The 21,974-nt window shown below is 38.7% G+C and overlaps 1 protein-coding gene across 6 annotated transcripts in view; it reads left to right on the top strand.

Moving 5' to 3' along the window:
* Positions 1–21,974, top strand: part of PRDM2 (PR/SET domain 2) — a 72,134-nt gene that overhangs the window by 19,241 nt on the left and 30,919 nt on the right. For all 6 annotated transcript variants that reach the window (XM_054222214.1, XM_054222220.1, XM_054222219.1 and 3 more), the window contains 2 exons: positions 2,347–2,499; positions 8,608–8,734. In XM_054222214.1, the coding sequence (XP_054078189.1) occupies positions 2,347–2,499; positions 8,608–8,734 (280 nt within the window). The remainder of the gene's footprint in view (positions 1–2,346; positions 2,500–8,607; positions 8,735–21,974) is intronic.

Here is a 21,974-nt window from a genome sequence, read left to right as displayed (position 1 = left end):
AAGTTTCGTAGTTTGCCATGCAGGTGATAATGGGAAGCCTTGCTAGATTTCAAAGTAATTCTGTATTGCTTTAATACTGATTTTGGAATTAGAAAAAAAGCAGCTAAAATGAGACCTCAACAGTTGTCCCCATATGCTGATATATGAAACCGCTCCAGAGTCTTAACTGTTAGAAAATATGGTTTATAAAAGGATGGTGGTGTGTGGGAGTTGTTAGGTATATGGACTTTCAACTGGAAGAGCAATCTTTTTCCACAAGAATCCCATTTGTTTTTTTAGTGAAGTTAATCTCAAGAAAAAGTAAGGCTTCTAAAAGCTGGCATTTTCAGTCAATTTTAATAATTTTGAACTGTCATGCTTAGAGTGTCATTCTGAAAAAGATGTTTTGTGTGGCAGCGTGTGCTTGCCATATCTGAGGAGAGAAATGGAGACTTCAACACACATTCATCTTCTGCCGGAGAAATGCCACGGAAAGGAAAGTGCTGGCAAGTGACTGAAAACTGAGGGAAAAGCTGTCTGCTGATTCAGAGTGACTGGCAGAACTGTGCTGAAGGATCTTGATCATGGTTTACAGGAATCACTTAAGGTCGCAGTGTTATAGAGAGGAGTTGGAGCTGTTTCTTTTTTCACACTGCACAAGGCTCTTAAAAAAAAAAATTCAGTAATTTAGAAGCTTTAACTGAAAAGTAATAAAGTATTCTCTTTTGTGCAAAAACCAAAATAATATAAAACCATAATAAAGTAATATATTAAAACAGTAATAAAGTATTATGTTTTGCCATATATTCCATATCTGCTAACTCTTCCACAGCGTTGTTTGGCTCTTTTCTTCCATGTTTACCAAAAGGATTGCTTTTACAGTCTGGCTCTGGGAAGCTGTTTGTGGTTTCTTATTGCAAGGGCTGGGTGTGCTGATGAAGAGTCTTTCAAAAGTCAGCTGGTGAAATCCATGCTGGAATAGTTTAAGTAAGGGAGTTTGCTTGGAGAGAAACTAAGATGATTTTGGTATGTTTATTGAAACTTTACCTTTATTGATAAAATTCTGTTTTATTAAACCAACAGTATATCAACACAAAAATCAAATTTATTAAATAGTTCTTATGTTAAGCTGTTGTAGAGGTGTACTTGAAATTGAAAACATAAGACAGTTTGAAAAGACTTAAAATTACTTGTAAAGTAAATATCGGGAATAATAAAAAGCTACAATGTTGTGGAACAGAATGGGAAAGTTCTGGTGAAATCGGAGTTTTAGTTGGTGCTAAGGGAATGTTGCAGGAGGTAATGAGCTAGGGAGGCTGGGCTTTGAGAAGAGCTTTTCCAGGCAGAGGCTGGTATTTATAGACTTGACCAAAAGGAAAAAAGCAGATAATAAGATAGAACGAAATTGCACAAATTTTCCCTTTTTTGTTTTTCTAAAAATCTGTGAGCTGCCCACTCTTTCTGAGACATTGCGTTAGTGTGCCTGTCTCGTGAGACAAAGTAATGGCAGGATGATAGTTCCAGTTGCCAAACAGTGGTGTGTTCTTCGGTTTGGGAAAAAAAATGAAACTGCATACATTTCAGCATACACTGAAAGCTTTTCTCATAGGCGTCTAACTTGGTTTATAGCAAGAAGAGTGGGAGACATACCACATGGCTCGAAAGAGAAGCAGAGTTGCCTGTCATCAGAAAATACTGAAGATGTCAGTGACCTTGCGTTATTGCAAGCTGTCTTGAAATGTAAAATGGGAGTAGGTGTTAAAAATTTTTCTCGAAGAACAGAAGCTTGGTCAGCTTTTTTTTTTTTAAGGTGATCACAAGTTTTCTGAAAGGTTAAGATCTTCTTTAATACCCTGAAAAAAGATTAAATATAAATTAATGCTTTCCCTTATCTTTCCAAATAAAGCAAATGCTTCTAACTTCTATAAAGTTACTTTTCCCAATTGATCAGAGTGTAAAATTAAAGCTCTGTTGCCTTTATATCTTAAAATCAACCATTTCACTAAATGCAAAATCTAGAGAATCATTTCAGGCTTGCCAAACTGGAGGGGAAAAAAAAAAAAAAGGAAAAAAAGAAAAAGCATATAGTGTTTTAAATGTTTTGGCTTTTGAGCCCAAAACCTTCAGAGAAGGCTTTGCAGGCCAAAAGGTATTTTTTCCAATTGTACCAGTTCCACTAAAATGATTGCAGAAGACCAGCAGCGCTCCCCCCAGTACAGCCCCTACCTCTGCTCATATCCTTTGTGTTATCTCTGTCCGTAGATGACAGCTACTAGTTTGTATAGCTTTAAAATGTGTAGTGTTTTGATGCACGTACATTTCAGTGTTAGCAGTTGTCCGTTGTTTAATGACATTTTTCTCCCATAGGTGTATTACCCAAACTTGGGATGGATGTGTGTTGATGCGACGGATCCAAAGAAAGGGAACTGGCTGCGGTATATAAACTGGGCACGTTCAGGAAAGGAGCAAAATCTATTTCCTCTGGAGATCAACAGGACCATATACTACAAAAGTTTAAAGGTATCAGTGTCTGAAGAATCAGTTACTGCTCTGCTACCTTTTATTATTAATACTTTTTATGCCCCTTTATCCAAATCCTATTTTTTTACTATTTGTATTAAACAGATTTTGAAACAATTTATGAAATGTAATTAAAATATTGCAAATGCTACATTTCATTGGTCTAAATTCTTCTGTGCCAATACAGTTGACATTAAGATCTATTAAAATATAGGATATGTACGAACACTAAGTCTATCTTGTTGGCACCAAATTTCATACAAACTAGAATGAAAAACTATAGCAGATCACGTAAAATAATTGTTTTCCTATTTCTGTAGATACTGAAGCACTGTCTACTGAGAATTTTTTGCAGAAGTCATTTATGCATTTCTTTTTGCATCACCTGACAAAGATTGGTTGTCAAGACACTTCTGTGGGTAGCTTCATGAAGATTTTTTTACCGGTTTTATACCATTCCAGTTTCATTCAGGGAGTGAGGGGCAGGAAGAAGGGTGTAGTTCCTGTGGCATTTTGTCTCCCAAACCAAGAAAAAAAAATACGGTTTAACTATAAATAATGGTAGAGTATGTTAGTGTTAGAATATTGTGGCTATAAAGTATTATTTGAATCTCTGCTCAAGAAGTGAGTATATCTAGCTCAGCTTTGTTTTTATTTAAAATGCTTTTGTGGCTTTCTGGGTATATGCAGCCTTGCTGTTACCCGGCATTGCTGTTTCTTACATTTCCTTGTAAGGCCGACAACATCTGTAAGTAACCAATCTTCACTGAATAAAAGAATGAGTTGATACCATGCAGTTTTGAAGTTTATAGGGCAGTACAGCAATACGTAAAGCTGTTATATTTTAGGTCACTAGAATGGGAAAAAACCCACAATCTTCTAAACGCTTTCTGAACTTTCTAATAGCTTTGAGACAGCGTTCAAGTAGAGGTTTGCTGTTGCCAGCCAAACTATTGACTTCTCTTTGGTGTTTTTTTTCACTGAGGGCAGGCTCCCAATGTGAAGCTGTAGCCAGCTTAGTTTTCTCTAGACATGTTTTCTTGGGTTGCCTCTGCCTTTGCCCATAGTCACACTAGTTCGTTAACGTAAGTGGGATTTTTGGAGTCAGTCTGACATTTTAAATTTTTCTCTCATTGAGTTTTTTTTGCAAAAGTTTTAGTCCTGATAAAGACAAGCATTCACCTATTTCAGATTTGCTTTCTGATGAATCATATTGCACTTTGGAAAATAATTGTACCACTAAAAGAGGCTGAGCACTGCTGATAGAATAGCAAATTCTTTCCCTCAGCACCTGAAATATGCTTTTGTTCCCTGATTGTTTTCTCTTGCGACCTGATGAGTTTTACCTGAGTAGGTCTTGCCAACAAGATCATGCTGCCAAGCAGCTCTTTTTGAAGGCTGTTAGAGCAGCCTCCAAGGATCAGTTTTATGGATTTTAAAATCTGTCTGGGATTTGTTGCAGTGCGAGATTTTGAATTTGGGATGTGAAGGGGCTCTTGAAAAAGCCACCTTCAGTTGGCTTTATTTGCCCCTGCAGCAACCACTTAAGATCCGCATGTGCTGCGGGATTGTTTATTAGCTTCATTCAGTGCTGGCAATACCAGTCCCAGGCAAACTGCTGGAAATTCATGTTGGTGTCTGCGCTGTGTGCTAGTCGGAGGGAGTCTTACATCCGAAACAGCGTTACCCCTGCACAAAGGCTTGCACTGAACCTCTTGGAGGCCAGTGTAGAAGCAGCAGCTCTGAGTAGTTTTGGGTTTGGGTTGCTCACAAAGCGGGGTGCCGGGACCCGAGCTGGTACAGAACCACCGAGCTGTTTCTGCCCTGTAGACTTAGTTCCAGGAAGAGAGTGCGGACATGCTGGAACTAGTTCTGCACGAGCCGGGTTGGGCTGGCTTGGATTAATAATCCTGGCTTTGTGCTGCTCAGAAGTAACCAAGCTGTTTGCAGGACCAAGTTGGTCCAAGGAGCGTTGCAGCCATGGTTCAGCGCTGCGTTCCTGCCCTGCCGGGATTGTCACTACATCTGTGACACGGGTCACTTCAGAGATGGTGGTAGAAATGTCTGAGTGGCTGCATGACACAAAACTATGTTATAATGTAAAGTTTAACTTCACTCCATATTGGGGGAAAAAACCCTCACAAATCTGTAATAATGAACGCTTGTTAAAAGTGCATCTGATAATCCAATTATTTTTTGAACCATCTGTTTCAATATATTTTATTCTCTTCTCCCACCTTTTAGAGAAGTGATATATAAGGAAAATTCTGATCTTTTTAATCTGTGATGATTTATGAAGTGAAAGCTTGATGTGAAATTGTACAGTTTTCACTACCGCTAAACATTCAGCATTCAGTCGGCATACCGATAAATCAGACCAAGATTTAGAAAGTCACACATTTTGTGATTTTTTTTTAATTGCACAAGTACACTATTCTTGTAGTTTAATATGAATATTTTAAATCCAATATTCTGTTTAATTTCTTGGCCATTCCAAGTATATGAGAACCAAAGGAAGGCATTAAGAAAGCTTGTTTGGTCTAGTGTTTTGTAAACTTACTTTTCATTATTTCAAGTGACAATTTGTAGTAAGCAGGATTTTTAAATAAAGTTAGTGTGAAGAAACTGGAAGTTAAGCTGCAAGTGACTGACAGCGTAGAAGTATAATGTAGAGGAGGAGATTTTGAATGTGTGGTCTCAAGGGCAAGTTACTATATTAAAGCATTTAAATATTGTCTGTTGTATCAGTTTTTACTATCCTATACCTTAGAAACTGCAGGGAAAATTTATACCCTGGAAAAAATTGTGTTGTTTTCAGCTTTTTTTTTTTTTTTTTTTTTTTTTTTTACAAAATATCGTTGCTTATATGTCTGCTTTTTATTTAAAGGTTTGGTTTTGTCTCACATTCTGTATCAGAGATGATGTTTTCTCATAGGGTCTGTATCAGCCTTAGATTCACATCACACCTTACTGACAACCGAGGCAAAAGAAAGCATGTAATAAATAACATCTTAAATGTCCTTCTCTTCATATAACGTGTTATGGTGCATACACTGCCAGTTCAAAACTGTTGTAAATTTACCGGCCCAGGTATGTGCGCATAGTTCCTTCCTGATCTTTATCATGATTCATAAATTTAGGGGAATTCCATTTAGTGATAAATAAACAGCGCAGTCTTTACTTACCCCCAAAAGAGAATTCGAGTGGCTTCTATGTCATTTTGTTCTGCTTTACCTTGAAGCATTTAAAGTGTTGTCAGAGCTATTTATTTCTTTCCCAAGGTTTCTTCAGCTTTTTGTGGGTTTCTAATTTGTAAGTTAAACAGGCTGATTTCCAAGCTTCATGGCTAAGATAAGCAAAGCCCAAATTTGCATGGTGTAAACGAACCCCAAAACTGCACAGAGCTTTAACTTCCCTGTTCTGGGCTGTAAATGAATAGTAATAGGATAGAATTTTTAAGTGAGTACAAGCAAATATTTTTCTCTTCCATCTCCTCGTCATCTTTATTGAAGGACTGAGGATCTTTGTCGGCTGCTTTGCATATGCTTTCCCCAGGATGCATATGTGAGAGTTGTGAGCTTTCGTTGAAAGACTCATTGTGGGGTTTCAGAAGTTCTTCCTGACTCTCCTAATGAAACGAGCCAGTTGAATAGTGTTAATTCTGCACATGGTACAGGACGTTGTAATTCTTGAAGAAGTAAAATGGCAGTGAAAACTCAGTTTCGAAAAGTCTTCTAAGTAAGCTGGGCTGTGAAACTGTCCTTGATTAAGGTGAAATGAATTTGTTTATGGAAGAATGTTTTGTCAAACAGGTTTATGAATACCTCAAGAACCTCCTTGTTACACAGGAATGCCATGTAACACAGGGCTGCGCAGTGTGAAAAACGCACAAAGTACCACACCAGCTGTCCACCGGGGTTACGCTGGGGGCGATAAGGCCACATCTAGGCACAAAAGGACAATATCACAGTAAAATGCAGTGTCTGCGGTGAAAAATAAATAATAAGGTCAGACAGGCACTTGCTTATCTCAGTCTGTACAAGACACATCGCCATGCTTGTACGTGTACAGGGAATCGAACTCTAGACAATCTGTGCTATCTCTAGAATATAACTTATTAGGATATTACTCTTGGAAATAACAAATTTTGAAATCACTTTAAACTTTTTGAGCAGAAAATACTCAAGATTAAGGAATTCTCAGTGTTGCAACAGAAAGCAGGTGGGAGTTACTAACCTAATGAGCCTTTCCAGAATTCATACCTCTTTTAACTAGGTTATCCCCACCTGACACCGCGACACACACAACGAGCTGGGGGTGACAGTTTGGGGGAGGTTGGTTGTTAGAGTTACTAGAGGATGTCTTTGGTAAGAGATGGCCATGTGTTGTCTGGTGTGGAAGTGGCACTTGGTCAGCGCAGTCCCTTTCTAGCTCATATTGCTAACGAGGGAGCTGGGTTAATTGTCTGGGTTTGACACTGCACCTCGTCTTAGAAGTACAAGGTTGGAGGGCTTCGTTTGGATTCTAGAGTAGTCACACCAAAACTTAAATTCATCAAGTTGAAAGTTAGTTCCAGCCGAGCAGCTAACAAATGACACGCTCGTTATCACCCTGTGTTTGCATTGCCTACCATTTTTGCTAGCTCTTTTTTTCTGAGTTTGTGTATTTGTTAGATGGTGAGTTGTTTGCATCAGACAACTCTTCGTTATTCCGTGCTGCTAAACAGCTGGAAAATGGGACTGTGCCGACAGGTTCACCGCTGTTTATCCTGTCAGGCCTCTGGGACTGTTAAAGGAGCCAAACCGTAGACTTTGCTTATGTTATAATTTAAACACTTAACATAGTTGCTGGGATCTTGCCTCTCTTGTTATTCCGGTGTCTGGGGGTATGAAGATAACCATCACCTTCATCAAGTGCTGGGAGACCCACTGAAAAAAGAAAAAAAAGTGCTGTAGAAGAAACAAATATTACTATTGTTCTTGATATAAAAATTCCCTTGGGCTTCAGACTTGAAATAATAGTGTAAGGATACCCTTTGCTGTAATGACTCTAAAAATAGTATTTTATCTCTCCAAGCCCAGTGGTCATTAAGCCCTGGACAGAGGGGGCTGTGGTTAAGGTAAAGGCATTTAAGTTGATTTTTTTTTCTTGGTTTTGGGTAGAGTGCTTCAGGAAATGGAGAGAGAATGATGAAGGTTTAAAAAAAAAAAAAAAATTAAAAAAAATAGATACAAATACGTCTTTAGTCTGCAAACTTGGAGTACTAGCTTGAATCTGGTAATGTTTTAACCAGAGAAACCAGTATCGATCCCTTTGGTGATGGTGCTGGGAATGGGAGTAGTAATTGCGGTGATGCCAGCTTGCCTAATTTGCTCTTTCCTGTGCATTTTTTGATTGGATAAAAAAAATAGAAATCATAAGTTTGGAATTGCAACAAATCTTTCATTGTGGCGATTAAGTGGGTCTGTTAAACGTGCAGTAACTCTCAGTTTTCCTCTGTATTCTCTTTAACTCACTGCCACAGTCTTTTCCCGCATCGTTAGATTTTGTTCCAAATTCCAGCTTTAGTGGGTGACTGAACACTTTTACTCCTTTAGTGCCCTGTGGAAGGTAGGTGCGCCTGGGTCCAGCAACGCTGCTGGGAAAGAGTTACCAGAATTAGTGTAAATAGTTGAAAAAAAAAAATTAAAGTGTAAACATAAAGTGTAAATCGCTGGTAACGAACACCAGGGACTCGATTGCTGCCAGTTCAGCCTGCGTGGATTTAACTCGATGTCACGATTGGAGACAAATCTAAATTTGGGAAGTTTCAAATTTATTTAATAATTGTGTGTTATTGCGTAATTAATTAGGGATACTGGCGGGAAAGGCGGGGGGGGAGCAGCTCGGCGCTGCGCGCCCTCCGGCCGGCAGGGGGCGTTGCCGGAGGCGGCCCTTGGCGCGCGGGGCGCCGCGGGCGGCGCGAGCCACCGCCGCCTTCGGCGCCGCCGCGGCCGCTCCCCCCCCCCCCACCCCGCCCGCCATTGGGCCCCCCCCCGCCGCCCCGCGGCCCGCCGCCAACAAGCCGCCGCCTGATTGGCTCCGCGCCTCTCTCTTCTCTCCCGGCAGCCAATCGCGCCCGGCGAGGAGCTGTTGGTGTGGTACAATGGGGAGGACGACCCGGAGATAGCCGCCGCTATTGAGGAAGAGCGAGCCAGCGCCCGCAGCCGGCGGCACTCCCCGAAAGCCAAGAAAGGTAAGGGCCCTCCGCGGCCCCCCGGGCCTCTCCGCCTGGCAGGGCGGCGGGGGAGAGCGGGGCGACCCGCCAACTTCTGCCGGGTGGGCGGCGGCGGCCGCCGTGACCTTCTGCGGAGGGAGGGAGGGCCGGGGGGCGGCGAGGCGAGGCATGGAACTTGTGGCGTCTGCCGGACCGGGCTGGAAAAGTTGGCCGGGGCGGCGTGAGAGGCGCCGGGCGCCTTCGCCGCAGCGGCGGGGAGGGAAAATGTCTGCGCGGGTGCGGGAAGGCCCTGGCGAGGGGCCGGGGCGGCCTCCCGCGGACCAGAAAGTTTGTGTGCGGGGGGGGTGGTGGTGGGTGGCGGCCGAATTATTTTCGGGCAGTGCTAACAAGTGAAGTGTCGCCCAGGAACGGGCTTCTGTGAGGCGCAGCGGTGGGTTTTTTTTACTCTAGCCGAGCGCTGGTGCGAGTGGAAAATTAAGGCTTTGTTATTTTCTGCGGTTTTTAATTTCTCGTTATTTTTAGGGTACTGGTGATCTCGTTGCTCGTGAAATTTTGCAGGCAGCGTGAAGGGACTACTTTTGGCTGACTTTGGCAGAGGAGGAAGGATGGGAGAAGAATTGCGGGGGGGTACACACGTTAGTCTTTACGTAAATACGTATGTCAAACCAGACATCCTTTATTTTTTCCATGATTAATTTAGCAGCAATATTTTTTTGGAGTGCATGTGTCTCCACGGATGGCCTTATATAACTGACATTTTGACTGCCGTTTTAGGCCAAAATCGCAATAAAAGCTGTCACTCACAGGGAGTAAATATAAAAAGGAAGTATTTACAGTTGTACCGTGAGGGTATCGATTCCTCTTGTAGGTGAATATGTATATTTTGTAATTCTCTGAAGGTGACAAGTGAACCAAAGAAGGAAAGGAGATATTTTAAATGGCATTATTGTGAAATTTTTTACCTTAAAATTTAGGGCCTGATCTTACTTGTAGCACAGTTGACTGTGGAACTCACAAACTCAAATATGTAGGAGAACAATTATTATATAATTATTTTCTTTTAATTTTACAGGGGGCTGGGAGAAAGAAGTGGTGCAACACAATTAGTTATTCTTTTGAACAGTAATTCATAGGTTAAGCTAATACAAACTGAAATTCAAGCACTTATTTTTATTTTGCTGCCTGTAATGAAAAGCATATTTAGCACATAAATAAGTAACGCTTTGTAAATTAGAGGCTGTATTATGCTTTTTCCTAAATGTGCATTATCTTAGCAAATAGAATTTGTGTGCCTGTGATTTACCTGAAAGGCTAGAAAAACAACTTGAAAAAATTTGATTATATTATAAATCAGAAAAGCCAGACAGAATAATTTCTAAGATAATTTTTCATGGCATAGAAGTTTAATTTACATTAAAAAAGTTATAGATAAAAATATCAGTAAACTAATTTGGTGGTAAATGGGTTTTGGGTTTGTGCTGTTTTGTGTGTTTAAAGTTTTAACAGCTATGGGTTTTACAGATTTCAGACTGTCATAATTAGGAACAATAGGTCTTTTAAAAACATAAACTTCTTATCAAGGCTCACAAACATTAAAAAGAAGAAAAAAAACAAAAACCAAACACAATATAGATGAAGCATTTGATGATACCCAGGAATAATTTATCTATGGAATTATACTCTTGTGTCATGAAGCAGAAAGACCAAATTCTGAGTATTTAGTTGCTTTGAATTGTTATGATTAAAGTTGCAGCATCTATGCTGTAAAAGATAAGGCAGTTGAAAGTATTTGCTTTATTCTTTTCTAATACATGCACATTTTGAAATTGTCTAGTTCTGTTTTTAGTAGGTTCCATTGGAATTACTTTTACTCCTCTACTAGTCTCAGTTATATTAGCATTTGTAGTAACATTACTTGTTAATATTTGCAGTTCACTGCAATTTTCTTATAAGAAACATAATATTTTCCTACTGATTTGATAGCAGTCCCTGCAGTTAAGATTCCAAAATGGTTTATACTGGTATCCCTTCTTTTGCAGATTCAGCTATATCTCTTGGATTTGGAAGTTTCTTAGCCCTGGGGTTGAGGTTTTATGGGATAATAAAGGAACATGAGCAGGGTCAAAAAGTAATTAAAAAAGAACAAAACCAACAACATAAAAAATTCTAACTATATGATAAAGAGGGCTTGATAGGAGAAAGATGTTGTGACTTAGCTTTATGCATGTGAAAAATTGCAGGTCAGTACGAGGTAATCTTTTAGATTAAACACCAATTATTGAAACTTGCTAGAGTAGTGTCTCTGGAGGGTTGTGAAATTTGCATTTATTAGCTATGTAAACAGATCATTTAATTCTTTTTTTTTTTTATAAACTTTATTTTGGCCTGTGTTGCCGGTTGTCGTCTTACACGTTGAGGAGAAAATAGAACTAAGAACTGCCAAGTTTAAACAACTGTGAATGAGTGTGTCCTTTAGAAACACATTTTCCAGAAAAGGAAACTGACAGTTTAATACCTTAGAAATGACTAGACAAGACCTTATTTGAGAGGTGTATTAAATAGTTCATAATTATGTATTCAGTAAAACAAATATCCTTTTGAATTTCTAGTGCATCTTAGGCCTCGTCCTTAGACAGTTAAGATATCTATCACTTGACAAATATGTCTTGTTTCTGCAATTTATTTAATGAACTCTGATTATATCAGAAAAGGTGATCATTTCACAAGTATTAAAAATGTGATGTTTTGCCTAATAAATCAAGACTTTCATTATTGTAAAACTTTTCATATTGCAGTAGGAATGCTCTTTATTTCTCAGTAAATCCTCACACGCTGTCAAGTCAGACTGTTTTACCATAAGAGGTAGGCCTTACTAAATTTGTAAAGTTGGGATGGCATTTAAGAATCAGCAGCTGACCAAGCGTAGGGTAGACATAAAGTACAAATTTAACTGTTTTCCTTGACCTTGATCTGACCTCTGTTTGCAAGTGATTACTGACACAAGGTTCATAATCTCCTTTAGAGCATATTTAGGATGGCACCTGGCATTCTCCGCAATGTACAGTCTTCTCTAACGTGTTTGCAGAAGGTGGGATCTTGGTTAAGCCTCAGTCGTGTTTCTCAAAATTTGCCTGCTCTTTACTTACGCGACTTCTTCAGCAGTTCAACATCTTGCATGTTTTTGTTCATGTAGTCTGCATTCAAAATACTGTACATCTCCCAGGTGTTAATGTTCAGTAGTTACTGCCTGGCCTGGTGATAGGTTTTCATAGCTGGAGTAAATCCTTACATCTTTCTTCTGCTGTGCACAACAGCTTAGGAGTCCTTAAGGAAAAAGAGGCAGTTCTTACTAATTTATTTTTATGCATCGAAACATTGTGTGTTGTTGCTAAGGTGATGAGCACATTTGAGATCTAGAAAGAAGTTTAGCAGGATAAAAGGGTATGGGGGGGTTGGGAAATACAACCCCAAAAAAAGAAAACAACTTATTGAACTTGGGTAGCATCAAAGGTTTTTGTCAGAGCCAAGTCCTGTTTTCTGTGACATGATTACTACATGGTTAAGAGCCAGCAGCTGCTGGTCAATAACAAGCAGAAAAATGATCTAATACATTCTTTGCTGCTTTTTCATTTTCTGAAATTTCGTTTATTTGTTAAGCATTTATCATCTGCTTCTCCCAAGTTGTAGTTAATATGCTTCTGTTCTGCCTGCCAGGCTTGTTGGAAAATTCATTCAAATCAAATGCATTAGCACAAGATTTTTCATTAATTCCCTTTCTAAAAAAAAAAGAGAGAACAGCTTGGCTTTCCCTTTACAGTTGAATTCATGTGTCCATTAAAGGAGTAGTGTGGACATCTTTTTCTCTCATCAGGGCATTTCTTCCTTTATATTTGACAGTAGTAATATGTAGTAGTAGTAGTAAGCGGTAGTATCGAAGATGAGTGTTTCCGTCAAGAAGAACACTTATAGAGTCTCTGGCTTCAGACTCGGTCTTCCTTTCAAAAGTAACTTTTCACTAACTGAATAAAAGTATTTTTAAAAAAAAAAAGTGATCATACATAAAAATATCCAGTGGTTTTTATCAGGCTATAATCTGCTTTAAGGTGCTAAGTAGGCTCCAAAGTGTAATCAAAGAATGCTAAAATCATCTAGGCAGTTTCTGTCGTCGATTACGTGGCAGATCAAAAGTTTGTTCTCAGAGGAAGAAAGATACTGATGTTACGCAGTTTGCGCTGCTACATGCTTGTGAATAACAAATTTTAAAAAAGTGTGGGGGGGAAGAGGGCAATGTTTTACTTCTCCTGTGCTTATTTATATCTCTCTGGTAGTGGTTCCACGCTGTGCTGTTCAGCTGTATTTGTGTCTTAGCTGTGTTCCACTAGCACTTTATCTAGGCAACAAACCCCAGTGGCATAATTCGTACTATTGTCTGGAATGAATGCTGCATGTTCTTCTTTCATATCCCTCTCTGTACAAAGTCAGGCTGTCAAGAGGGGGGGAAAAAAGAGTCTGTAATTTCATTTTGCCAAAAGGACATGCTGCATAAGGCAACTTGAGTTGTCTGTCATGAAATGAAATGACCTCTTAAAAAAACTCACTTGTGTCACCTCTTAAAATAGAGTCCTCTATTGTCGTGCAGGCAAAACACCTGAATTGGGTTCATCTGTGTCTTGGACAGCCCTGGTGATTTTTTTATTGTAGTATAAAGTCTCAAACCATTGCTAATAAATCTTTTAAAACTTTACTACCTTAAATGGCTCTACTGCGATTGTAATGTTGCTATTTCTCATAGTTCTTATCAGATTTCAGGGAGAGCGTGAACTGTAGGGTAACTCTTAGTAAATAAGTCACAGAAATGGTGTGAAATTAAGGTGGGTGAATTATGACTCAATTATCATATGTTATAAATAATTATGCCTTATTTTATATTAGTCTGAATGCAAAGCGCAACTTCATGCTTTTGCTTCATAGATTCTAGCTAAATGCTGTCATAATAAGTTACACTGGATTCTCTTTTGCTTGTAAGCGTGACTTGCTGAAACAGTGTCAAATTGCTGCTGCAGAAAAGGGACATGTGAAGATGAAATAAGCAGGTTAAACTGTGTGACGGTAGAAATCCTTGCGGTTTTTTGTTAGTACTTTCATAGGCATTCTCAGTTCCAAATAATTAGCTGTACTTGAGAGTCAGGTAAATGTCCATCCTGCTTACAAAAGGTAGGCCTTGAATTGCCATCTGGATGTCATCACAAATCACGACCAAACGATGCCCTGATTGTCTGTTTTTTAAGTTACATGAATTTATTAGGCTTGTACTTGGAATAAGTTTAAAAGTTTATTTCCAAACAGAAAAGAGCTTGTGAGAAAAATGATTGTGTATTAATTGGAGTGTAGTTTATAGACAAACGTTAAAGTTCTGTAGGTTGTACATTTGTAGTAAGGATAACATGAAATGATATTCTTATTTAAGCTCTATTTCCAGTAGATGTGATGAAAAACTTAGGAACTCAAGGCTTCAAAATTTCCTAGCCAATGACTGGGAAAAGACAAGGGAGGAAGGAGAAGGTCAACAAGATCATTTGGAACAAAACCTTGAAACGAAGTTTACTTTGATTTCCCAGAATCACACTGATTTACAAGAAGAATTCTATAACTCCAGTTAAAAAGCAGCATTTGGGATGTCAAGGGAACTGTATCTCTCACGGCAGCTTCTATATGGTGACAATCTAGTATATTTGAGGTCTTCTAACCAGGGGAAATTTTCTTTTATCCCTCATAAACGGGGCCCCTTGAATAGGAGACTTGTATTGCTTTAAATTCCCATCTTCCCTTCTACAGCAACGCCCCCAGTTCCTATGATAGCTGCTGCTCTGAGCTTTCCTGAACAGCACAGTGAAATTGGTATGATTCATTCCAGCCTTGCTCCTGCCTACAGGTTTAAGAGTAGGAGAAGATAAGCCTTCATTTCAGAGGTAAAAGAATAAATTATCTGTACCTTAAAAAATTAAATATTTCGGCACTAAATTGCATGTATTGACTCCTTAAACTCCATATTTTTGAGTATAAACTTTTGGAAATATGAGGCCTTAGCACATTCAGGTATTTCCTAAGTTCTTAAACATGAGTGGTTTTGCTTTAGTCTCAGGTTGTATCATATTTATGTGAACATTGGGAAACTTGTTTACTTATGTGCTGTAATTACAAGGTTAGGGAAAGCTGTAAGGTTTGTTTCATCTTAAGAAGTCTCAGATGTACTATTGTGTATACACTTCTTCTGAAAGTTTTCCGTGTGTGCAGCTGGGAATGGCCATCCACAGGCAGTAGTGGTGTGCTCCCTGGGCAGTGTGGGACTGGCTGTTATGGCGTATCAGGGTATGGACTGGTACGAACTGGTACATGTTTGTAGTGCGGCAGTCCTCAGTTTGTCTAGACGAGCATCTGACTGGTGATGCCAGTAAGAAAGCAGAACTTTTTATAAGAAGAATTCAGCAAAGGGCCTGAAGGTGATCAGGAATGTGGTGTGAGGACTCAGTGCTAGAGTCCCCGATGTCAGAAGGACGTGGTCCTGTTGGAACGGGGCCAGCGAAGGCCACGGAGATGCTGCGAGGGCTGGAGCCCTTCTGCTCTGAGGACAGGCTGAGAGAGCTGGGGCGGTTCAGCCTGGAGAAGAGAAGGCTCCGGAGTGACCTTGGAGCCCCTTCCAGTCCCTGAAGAGGCTCCAGGAAAGCTGGGGAGGGACTCTGGAGCAGGGAGTGGAGCCATGGGACGAGGGGGAATGCCTTTAAACTGGAAGAGGGGAAATTGAGATGAGATCTGGGGAAGAAATTCTTTGCTGTGAGGGTGGTGAGCCCCTGGCCCAGGTTGCCCAGAGCAGCTGTGGCTGCCCCATCCCTGGAGGGGTTCAAGGCCAGGTTGGACGGGGCTTGGAGCAACCTGGGCTGGTGGGAGGTGTCCCTGCCCAGGGCAGGGGGTGACACTGGGTGGGCTTTAAGATCCCTTCCAACCCAAACCATTCTGTGATTCTCTGATTTTCAGATCTTTGTTAAAACAGGTACTACAAGCACCTTGCATACTCTGTTACTTTATCTCTTTTTTGTCCTTAACTTAAAATAACAATATGGCCTTCGTGATTGTAAGAAGTTGGCATGTTTCTAGCTATTAATTTATGTCTGGTTAGAGAAAATGTATATATTTGTCTAAAATAATAAAAAATTTTTCTTGGGTTATTTGTTATATTCAAATTCTAAAGTGTTCCATATTTTTCTTTTGCTTTTTCAGCCACACTTCTATACTATTTTTTCCAAGTTAATAAAATGCAGCTAGACTACAGTTGCAGTATTTCCTAGCAAATTTGCTAATCCTGTCTTCAGTTACGTAACTTACAGTGGGAAGTGAAATAAAGCACCAGAAAGCTTTCCAGTTTTAATATTTTTTTTTTTTTCTATTGATGACATTTAGCTTTAAAACAATGAGTGACCTGGAAGAAAAGAAGCTTGGTTTTTCACTCTTTTTTTTTTTTTTTTTTTTTTTATTAAGCCGGTGTGTTTTGAAATTATTGTCCTCCTTTTTTAGGAAAATACTTTTTAAATTTTTCTGAAAATAAATTACAAGTTACTAAGTTTCTATTAAAATACTAGTTTCCTTGCAGAAATATTTTATTGCGTTAGGATTTTCTTAGAATGTTCGCTTCTGAATCACAGAACTCTTTTAAGTGCTTCCGCTTTGAAGATGCAGAGAAAATTTGGTGATTACTGTTTTAGGGAAGAGCTTTGAGATAAATAGATTGGGAGGTTATGTTCAAAAGTAGGAAGGGGATGAATTCTCACAGAACAGGAGAGTAGATGCTGTTTTCCAGAGTGAAACAAGTGCTTTTCTTTTTTTTATTCCGTTAAGTGACCTGTTTTGTAATTTGGAATTGACCTGTTGCTTATAGTGTATAAGCAAGCAACTCAGTGAGTTACTGTCTTAGCTGTATTAAAGTGTTTGGATTTGCTGTCTTACTTAAATCTACGTGACTTTTATTCATGTCATAATCCTTTCTTAAATTCTTTTGCATGTTAAGTCCAGGTTTTACCACAGACCATTGCTCTTTCTATGGTTTCCTTACCCTCCTGTGCAATCTCCTATTTCATTTTTTGTTTTATATTTGTAGATTTTGGCTTTTATAGCGGATACAACGTAAAGTCTATGATTGACTTTCAGTGTATTCCTATTTTATTTACCCCTAGCTTGAATCATGTCTTAATTTAGTGAAGTGTCTAAGTTGTTCTTGTAATGAGAATCTTCCATATCTCTTAATCACTTTACTGCCTTTCTCTAGGTGTTTTCTTTTTATCCTTCATCTTTTCAAAACCATGTGAACAATGTTATTCATATTGATTCTGTATCATTAATGGTACTAAACTTTATTAGTGCTTGTTTTTATTACAATTTACCATAATTTTGCATCAGCCATTTATTTTACTTGAATTGTTTACAGGGAACGTCTTACACCGAGGGCCTGTCTATAGATGCCCCGTGTAATTTATTAGGCAGTGATAAACAAGCATGATTAACTTAATTTCAAGTATGTTCATACAGAGTTTTGATAGCTGCTTTTTGGTGTGAAGAGATGCAGAGTCCATTTGTGTATGTGGCTGAGAGCTGTTTTCTTTAATTGTGAGATCTCCTTGCTTTGTAAGGCAGTTTGTGTTTGTAAAGTTTCTGTGAAGATTCTCGTGTTGCTGGATTATGAAACTGCAAAATACCAAAGTAATCTTATATTCCACTTACTAAATAGTTAGTACATTTTCCAGAATGAACTAAAAAGAAAAGCAGTTGTCAGACCAGAGTGTATTTAGTTTTCTTAACCTGTCAAACCTTCAGATTTATTTTGTGGTTCCTGCCAAGAGCCTTACACAGATTGACAGGAATGACTTTGTTCTGAAGAATTCTCACTGGCCTACGCTTGCTGTGTCAAGTTCCTCAAGGAAACGTTAGAGCAGTTTAAGTTTTTACTTGGGTTTAAGAGTTATTGAAATAAGACTCACTGCTATTTCAACATTTGTAGCCAAGAAATTAGATAATGTCTGACCATCAGATATTCAGTAGCAAATACTTACCTTTTATAAACTATTTCCTATGGACTAAGCAAGCACAGTAAGATCACCAATGCATGCAAGTTATTTAAGATGAAACCCTCAGAAACATTTACGAGCTTACCAGTTAATTTTGTTGTCACTTTCTGAATTCTGCAGGAGTGTTTGATAGACTATGATTAATGCTTTAGAACTTCAAAGAGGCAGTATTATTAATGCAATGATTGACGTGAAGTTTCTCTAGTGAGAGTATTAGAATAGCTGAATATCTATCATCTTGATTATTATTACTATTATTTTGCAGTAGCAAACTGCTGTGGAAACGGGTAGTCAGCTATCCAGCTATTCTGACTTGCATTGAGAGCCAGATACCTTGCTTGAGTCTAGTCAAATATATGAATATTGTTTTAATTGGCAGTCCATAAGAAACAATTTGATCCTTGAATGGGAAGGACCTAGTGTTTCTGAAATTGACTTGATTCATATAAATTTTGGTAAATTTTCTCAAGTGTCGCCATTATTCACAGTCAAGTCCCATGCAAACTTCTTAGTTGCTGCCAGTAAAATTGGGAACTGTCTAGGTGGTCAGCTGTGGTGTAAAGCATCTCAGCTGCAATGGTGGCTGACCTCTCTTTAGCAGTAAGTTTGTATCAGAATGTTAAAATACACACCTGTGCCATAGAGTCATACTCTTAAAAGGAAACCTGTGTGGTACCACTGGCAAATATTAGAGTTACCTTGGGCTTTTACCAAGGAGTAGGTCATACTAAGTTTCAGTGAGTTGAGTGAAAAACTGCCTTCCTGCAGAGTGTTCCATTTCGAGGTGCAGATGAAGAGCAAAGAGTTGCAGATTTTACGGACCCTTGTTAGGGATTGCAAAAGCGAAGAGGACTTTGTGCAGAAACTTTGCTCGTTGCTACCAAATCCTTAACTGTTAAGTGTCAGCCTCCGGTCTCTCGTATGCCAGAGCTGCTGTTTCTGGTTCCTTGCCTGCAAATGGAAACGTCCAGGTTACTTTTCAGTGACGTTTTATTTTTGTATTCTGTTTTAGTTGACACTTTATGCTATGAAAAGATGTGTGCAAAAAACTTCTACAACTTTAAAGTGTAATTTGATCTAAACAGGTTAATCTTGAATGTAGCAGTTAACCGAGCAAAAAACAAATACATTTGTATTGTAACTGGTATTTGTTATCACTTTATTTGAAAAATGGAGGAAGCTGCTGTTCCCTATAGTGACTTTATGAGCCTGTTGACCTTTCTTGATTTCATAAATTAGGCATATACCAGTTTGGCGTTTTCTGGTTTGGAGCAGACTATAAATTTAGTAACTTTGATTGTCGGCTCTGTTAAGATGAGTGCCAACTGTTGCCGTTGTCCTGCAGCACTGTCTGGATCCTACGTCTGTGAGAGGCTTTGCTCCTGTTTCCTCAGCGCTGGAGACTCCTGTTACAGTAAACCCAGTGCCCGGGTTAGATACAAAGGCAGTCCTGTTTCCTGGGGATTGTAGCCCTTGTACAGCTGCATTCTCCAAGTAAAGCCAGAGCCTGTGTCTGGACAGACGTTTGGATGAAGTGCATTTTTGGTCTTCCGTGCAACTGCAGCTCTTCACTAACTTTTTGAGAGTTGTGTTTGGCATGGAGGAGCAAATGTACTCTTGGTAGCAGAACTTGCCAGTGGTGTATGAAGGGCACTAGCTTTTGGGTCTGCATGTGGACTCAGCAATCCTTTTTTTTCTCTTTTTTTTTTTTTTCTTATTAGTATGACCACTACTGAATTTAAACATATCCACTTTGTCAAACAGAATAAAATGGCAGGTAAAGTCCTAAGTAGTTACTTTTAAAGATAACTTAGCTAAGAAAAAACCCAGATGTTTTTGATCTAAGCCCTCTCAAATGTTTAGTGATCCAAATAGGGCAATGACAAATATTTGGGTTATTTATTACAGATAAAGGCAGACTGATCTAATAATGATTGTTTTAAGCTTTGTGGTTACAAGTAGTGATGTGAGGCCTTTCATTTGCATTATCTTCCAAATGATGCTGTCAAAATGCATGTTATTTCTTAATTATCTGAGCGTTAGCTTCATTTCAGGGTCAGAAAAACATTTCGGGGAGAGCTATAGCGAATGTAGAAGCAATATTTTTCTGGATTCAAGTAAAAGCTTGTATTTGTTAAAGTGGATATTTAAGTTTTGACTAATTCTCTGTATTTAAATACAAAATTTGGATGCTCTATTTTTAACTGAATTGTACATAAAACCTGGCTAAATATAGAGAACACCAGTTATTTCTGGAAAATCTGTATGCCAGCTGGCTTTTCTTTTGCTGCTGTGTTTGTTTTAATATTTAGCAAAATAAAAGCTAATGGAATATAACTATAGAGAAGGATGTTTATCGTGTTTTCTGTAATGGCTTGGCTGTGTCAATGGTAGCTGTGGCTGGCTATCAAGTAACTTGTTAGGAATTTGCAGTGAATGGTGGGAGGCTGTGTTATTACGGAGGGCAGGAGGTAGAAATAAACAATTATGTTGAGTGATTGAGAAATTCTAGAGCAGGTCTGGTTGCATATTTGTGTACTCTGTATCGGCTGTTTTAGTTTTAGAAATATTGGCATCGAGGCAGGAGTAACATTTTTAAATCTTGTTAAGATAAAAGCTCTATGTTTAATTATTTACACTTAATTGTTTCATCACAGCTCTTGTGTGGGTTAAAATTGCATAGAATTAAACCCTGTGGATGTTTGTTTGCCATAGTTTATAATTGTTAGGTGACATTCTGTACTACTTAAGTCATTATGGATGAGTAAGTCTTACAGTCTATAAACTTCAGACTTCCTGTGATTTATACTCAGGTTAGTCAGAAGGTGTAACATGTTAAGGAATTGAATGAGATGCTGCAAATACGGATGGTGTACTGTTGCAAACAGATAAACTACTTTTTGCCCCCCTTTCTGTTAGAGAGCGTGATGGTACAACATTTAATTTATAAAACATGAAGGAGACAACCCCAGTTTTTATGGACTGGTGTAATACCACACATTTTAGATAGGCTTCCTGCTCGTAGGACTTCTCAGCCTAAGTGGTTTTTATTATTATTATTAATTGTTTATCTGAATTTTGTGACTAGCTTCAGCTAAGCTTTTCTGGGCTCATGAAGAACTCCATGTAATGGCAATATATTCCCTTTTACTTGCTGTGGCATATCCTATGATGCCATGCTAATATTTCTTGTACTGATTATTATATAATTTAAGAAGTTTGTGGTGAGATTTAGTAACATGATCTTCAGTGCTGTCATTACAGTGGAGACTTTGCCAAACATTTGCAGAAATTGGTGTTTTAAATAGCCCAGCTCAGAATTTTCTTATACTTTCCATGGCAACAAGTTCATCTGTTATGCAAATGTCATCTTAACAGTCTCTGTAAATGCATTGCTCTGTTTCTTTTCTGTGAAGTGGATATTTAGTGCTTGGTACAAACATATTTTAATACACATACACAGTTAAATGTATGTGCATCTGTATTCAGGTGTATTGAAATATCTTCCCAAGGCGAGACTTCATTGCAACATTTATAATCTGTTTGGAAAATGCAGTGATTGAAACGCTACTGTTTGTAAGTGAAGTGATAGTTAATGTGTAGCAATATATTTATACAACAGGTAGTTTGATATTAATAGAATTACCGTGAAGTTTGTCTTCCATGCTTATTCCGTTCCTCTCTCTCTTGCTTCCACCATGTAAGCTTGAAAGTGTCTTTTTAAGGAAGAGGAGATGCGAGTTCTGCTGGAAAAAAGTATGGAAGGACCTTTGCTCACTGCGTTTGCTTTTATTCTTGGTGTCAAGCAGACATTTATCTCTGCTGCTGCTGTTTGTGATCTTCAAACAATAGTAGTAGTACTGGTCATTGAGTTTCGGATTATAGCGAGGGAAAATATAAGTATATAGCTGTATGTATTATGCCTCTCCACCTTTAAGATTATTCGATATATTAGGTTTGGGCAGGTTGACAAGGCAAAATTGAGATCTTTTGTAGATGTGAATTATTCTCATGGTTCTCAGAAGTTAAAATTACATTGTGTAATTTTTGTGTACTGTGAAACAGCTCTTGTCAATTTTAGTGTTTCATTTGCTTAACAATACCTAAAATTATGCCTACATAAACTAGTTGTATCTGATGACTTT

The sequence above is a fragment of the Rissa tridactyla genome, chromosome 16, assembly GCF_028500815.1.
Source record: "Rissa tridactyla isolate bRisTri1 chromosome 16, bRisTri1.patW.cur.20221130, whole genome shotgun sequence".
Lineage (NCBI taxonomy): Eukaryota > Metazoa > Chordata > Aves > Charadriiformes > Laridae > Rissa > Rissa tridactyla.
The sequence above is the reverse complement of the archived record's forward strand: the minus strand, read 5'-3'. Positions and strand labels throughout refer to the sequence as shown.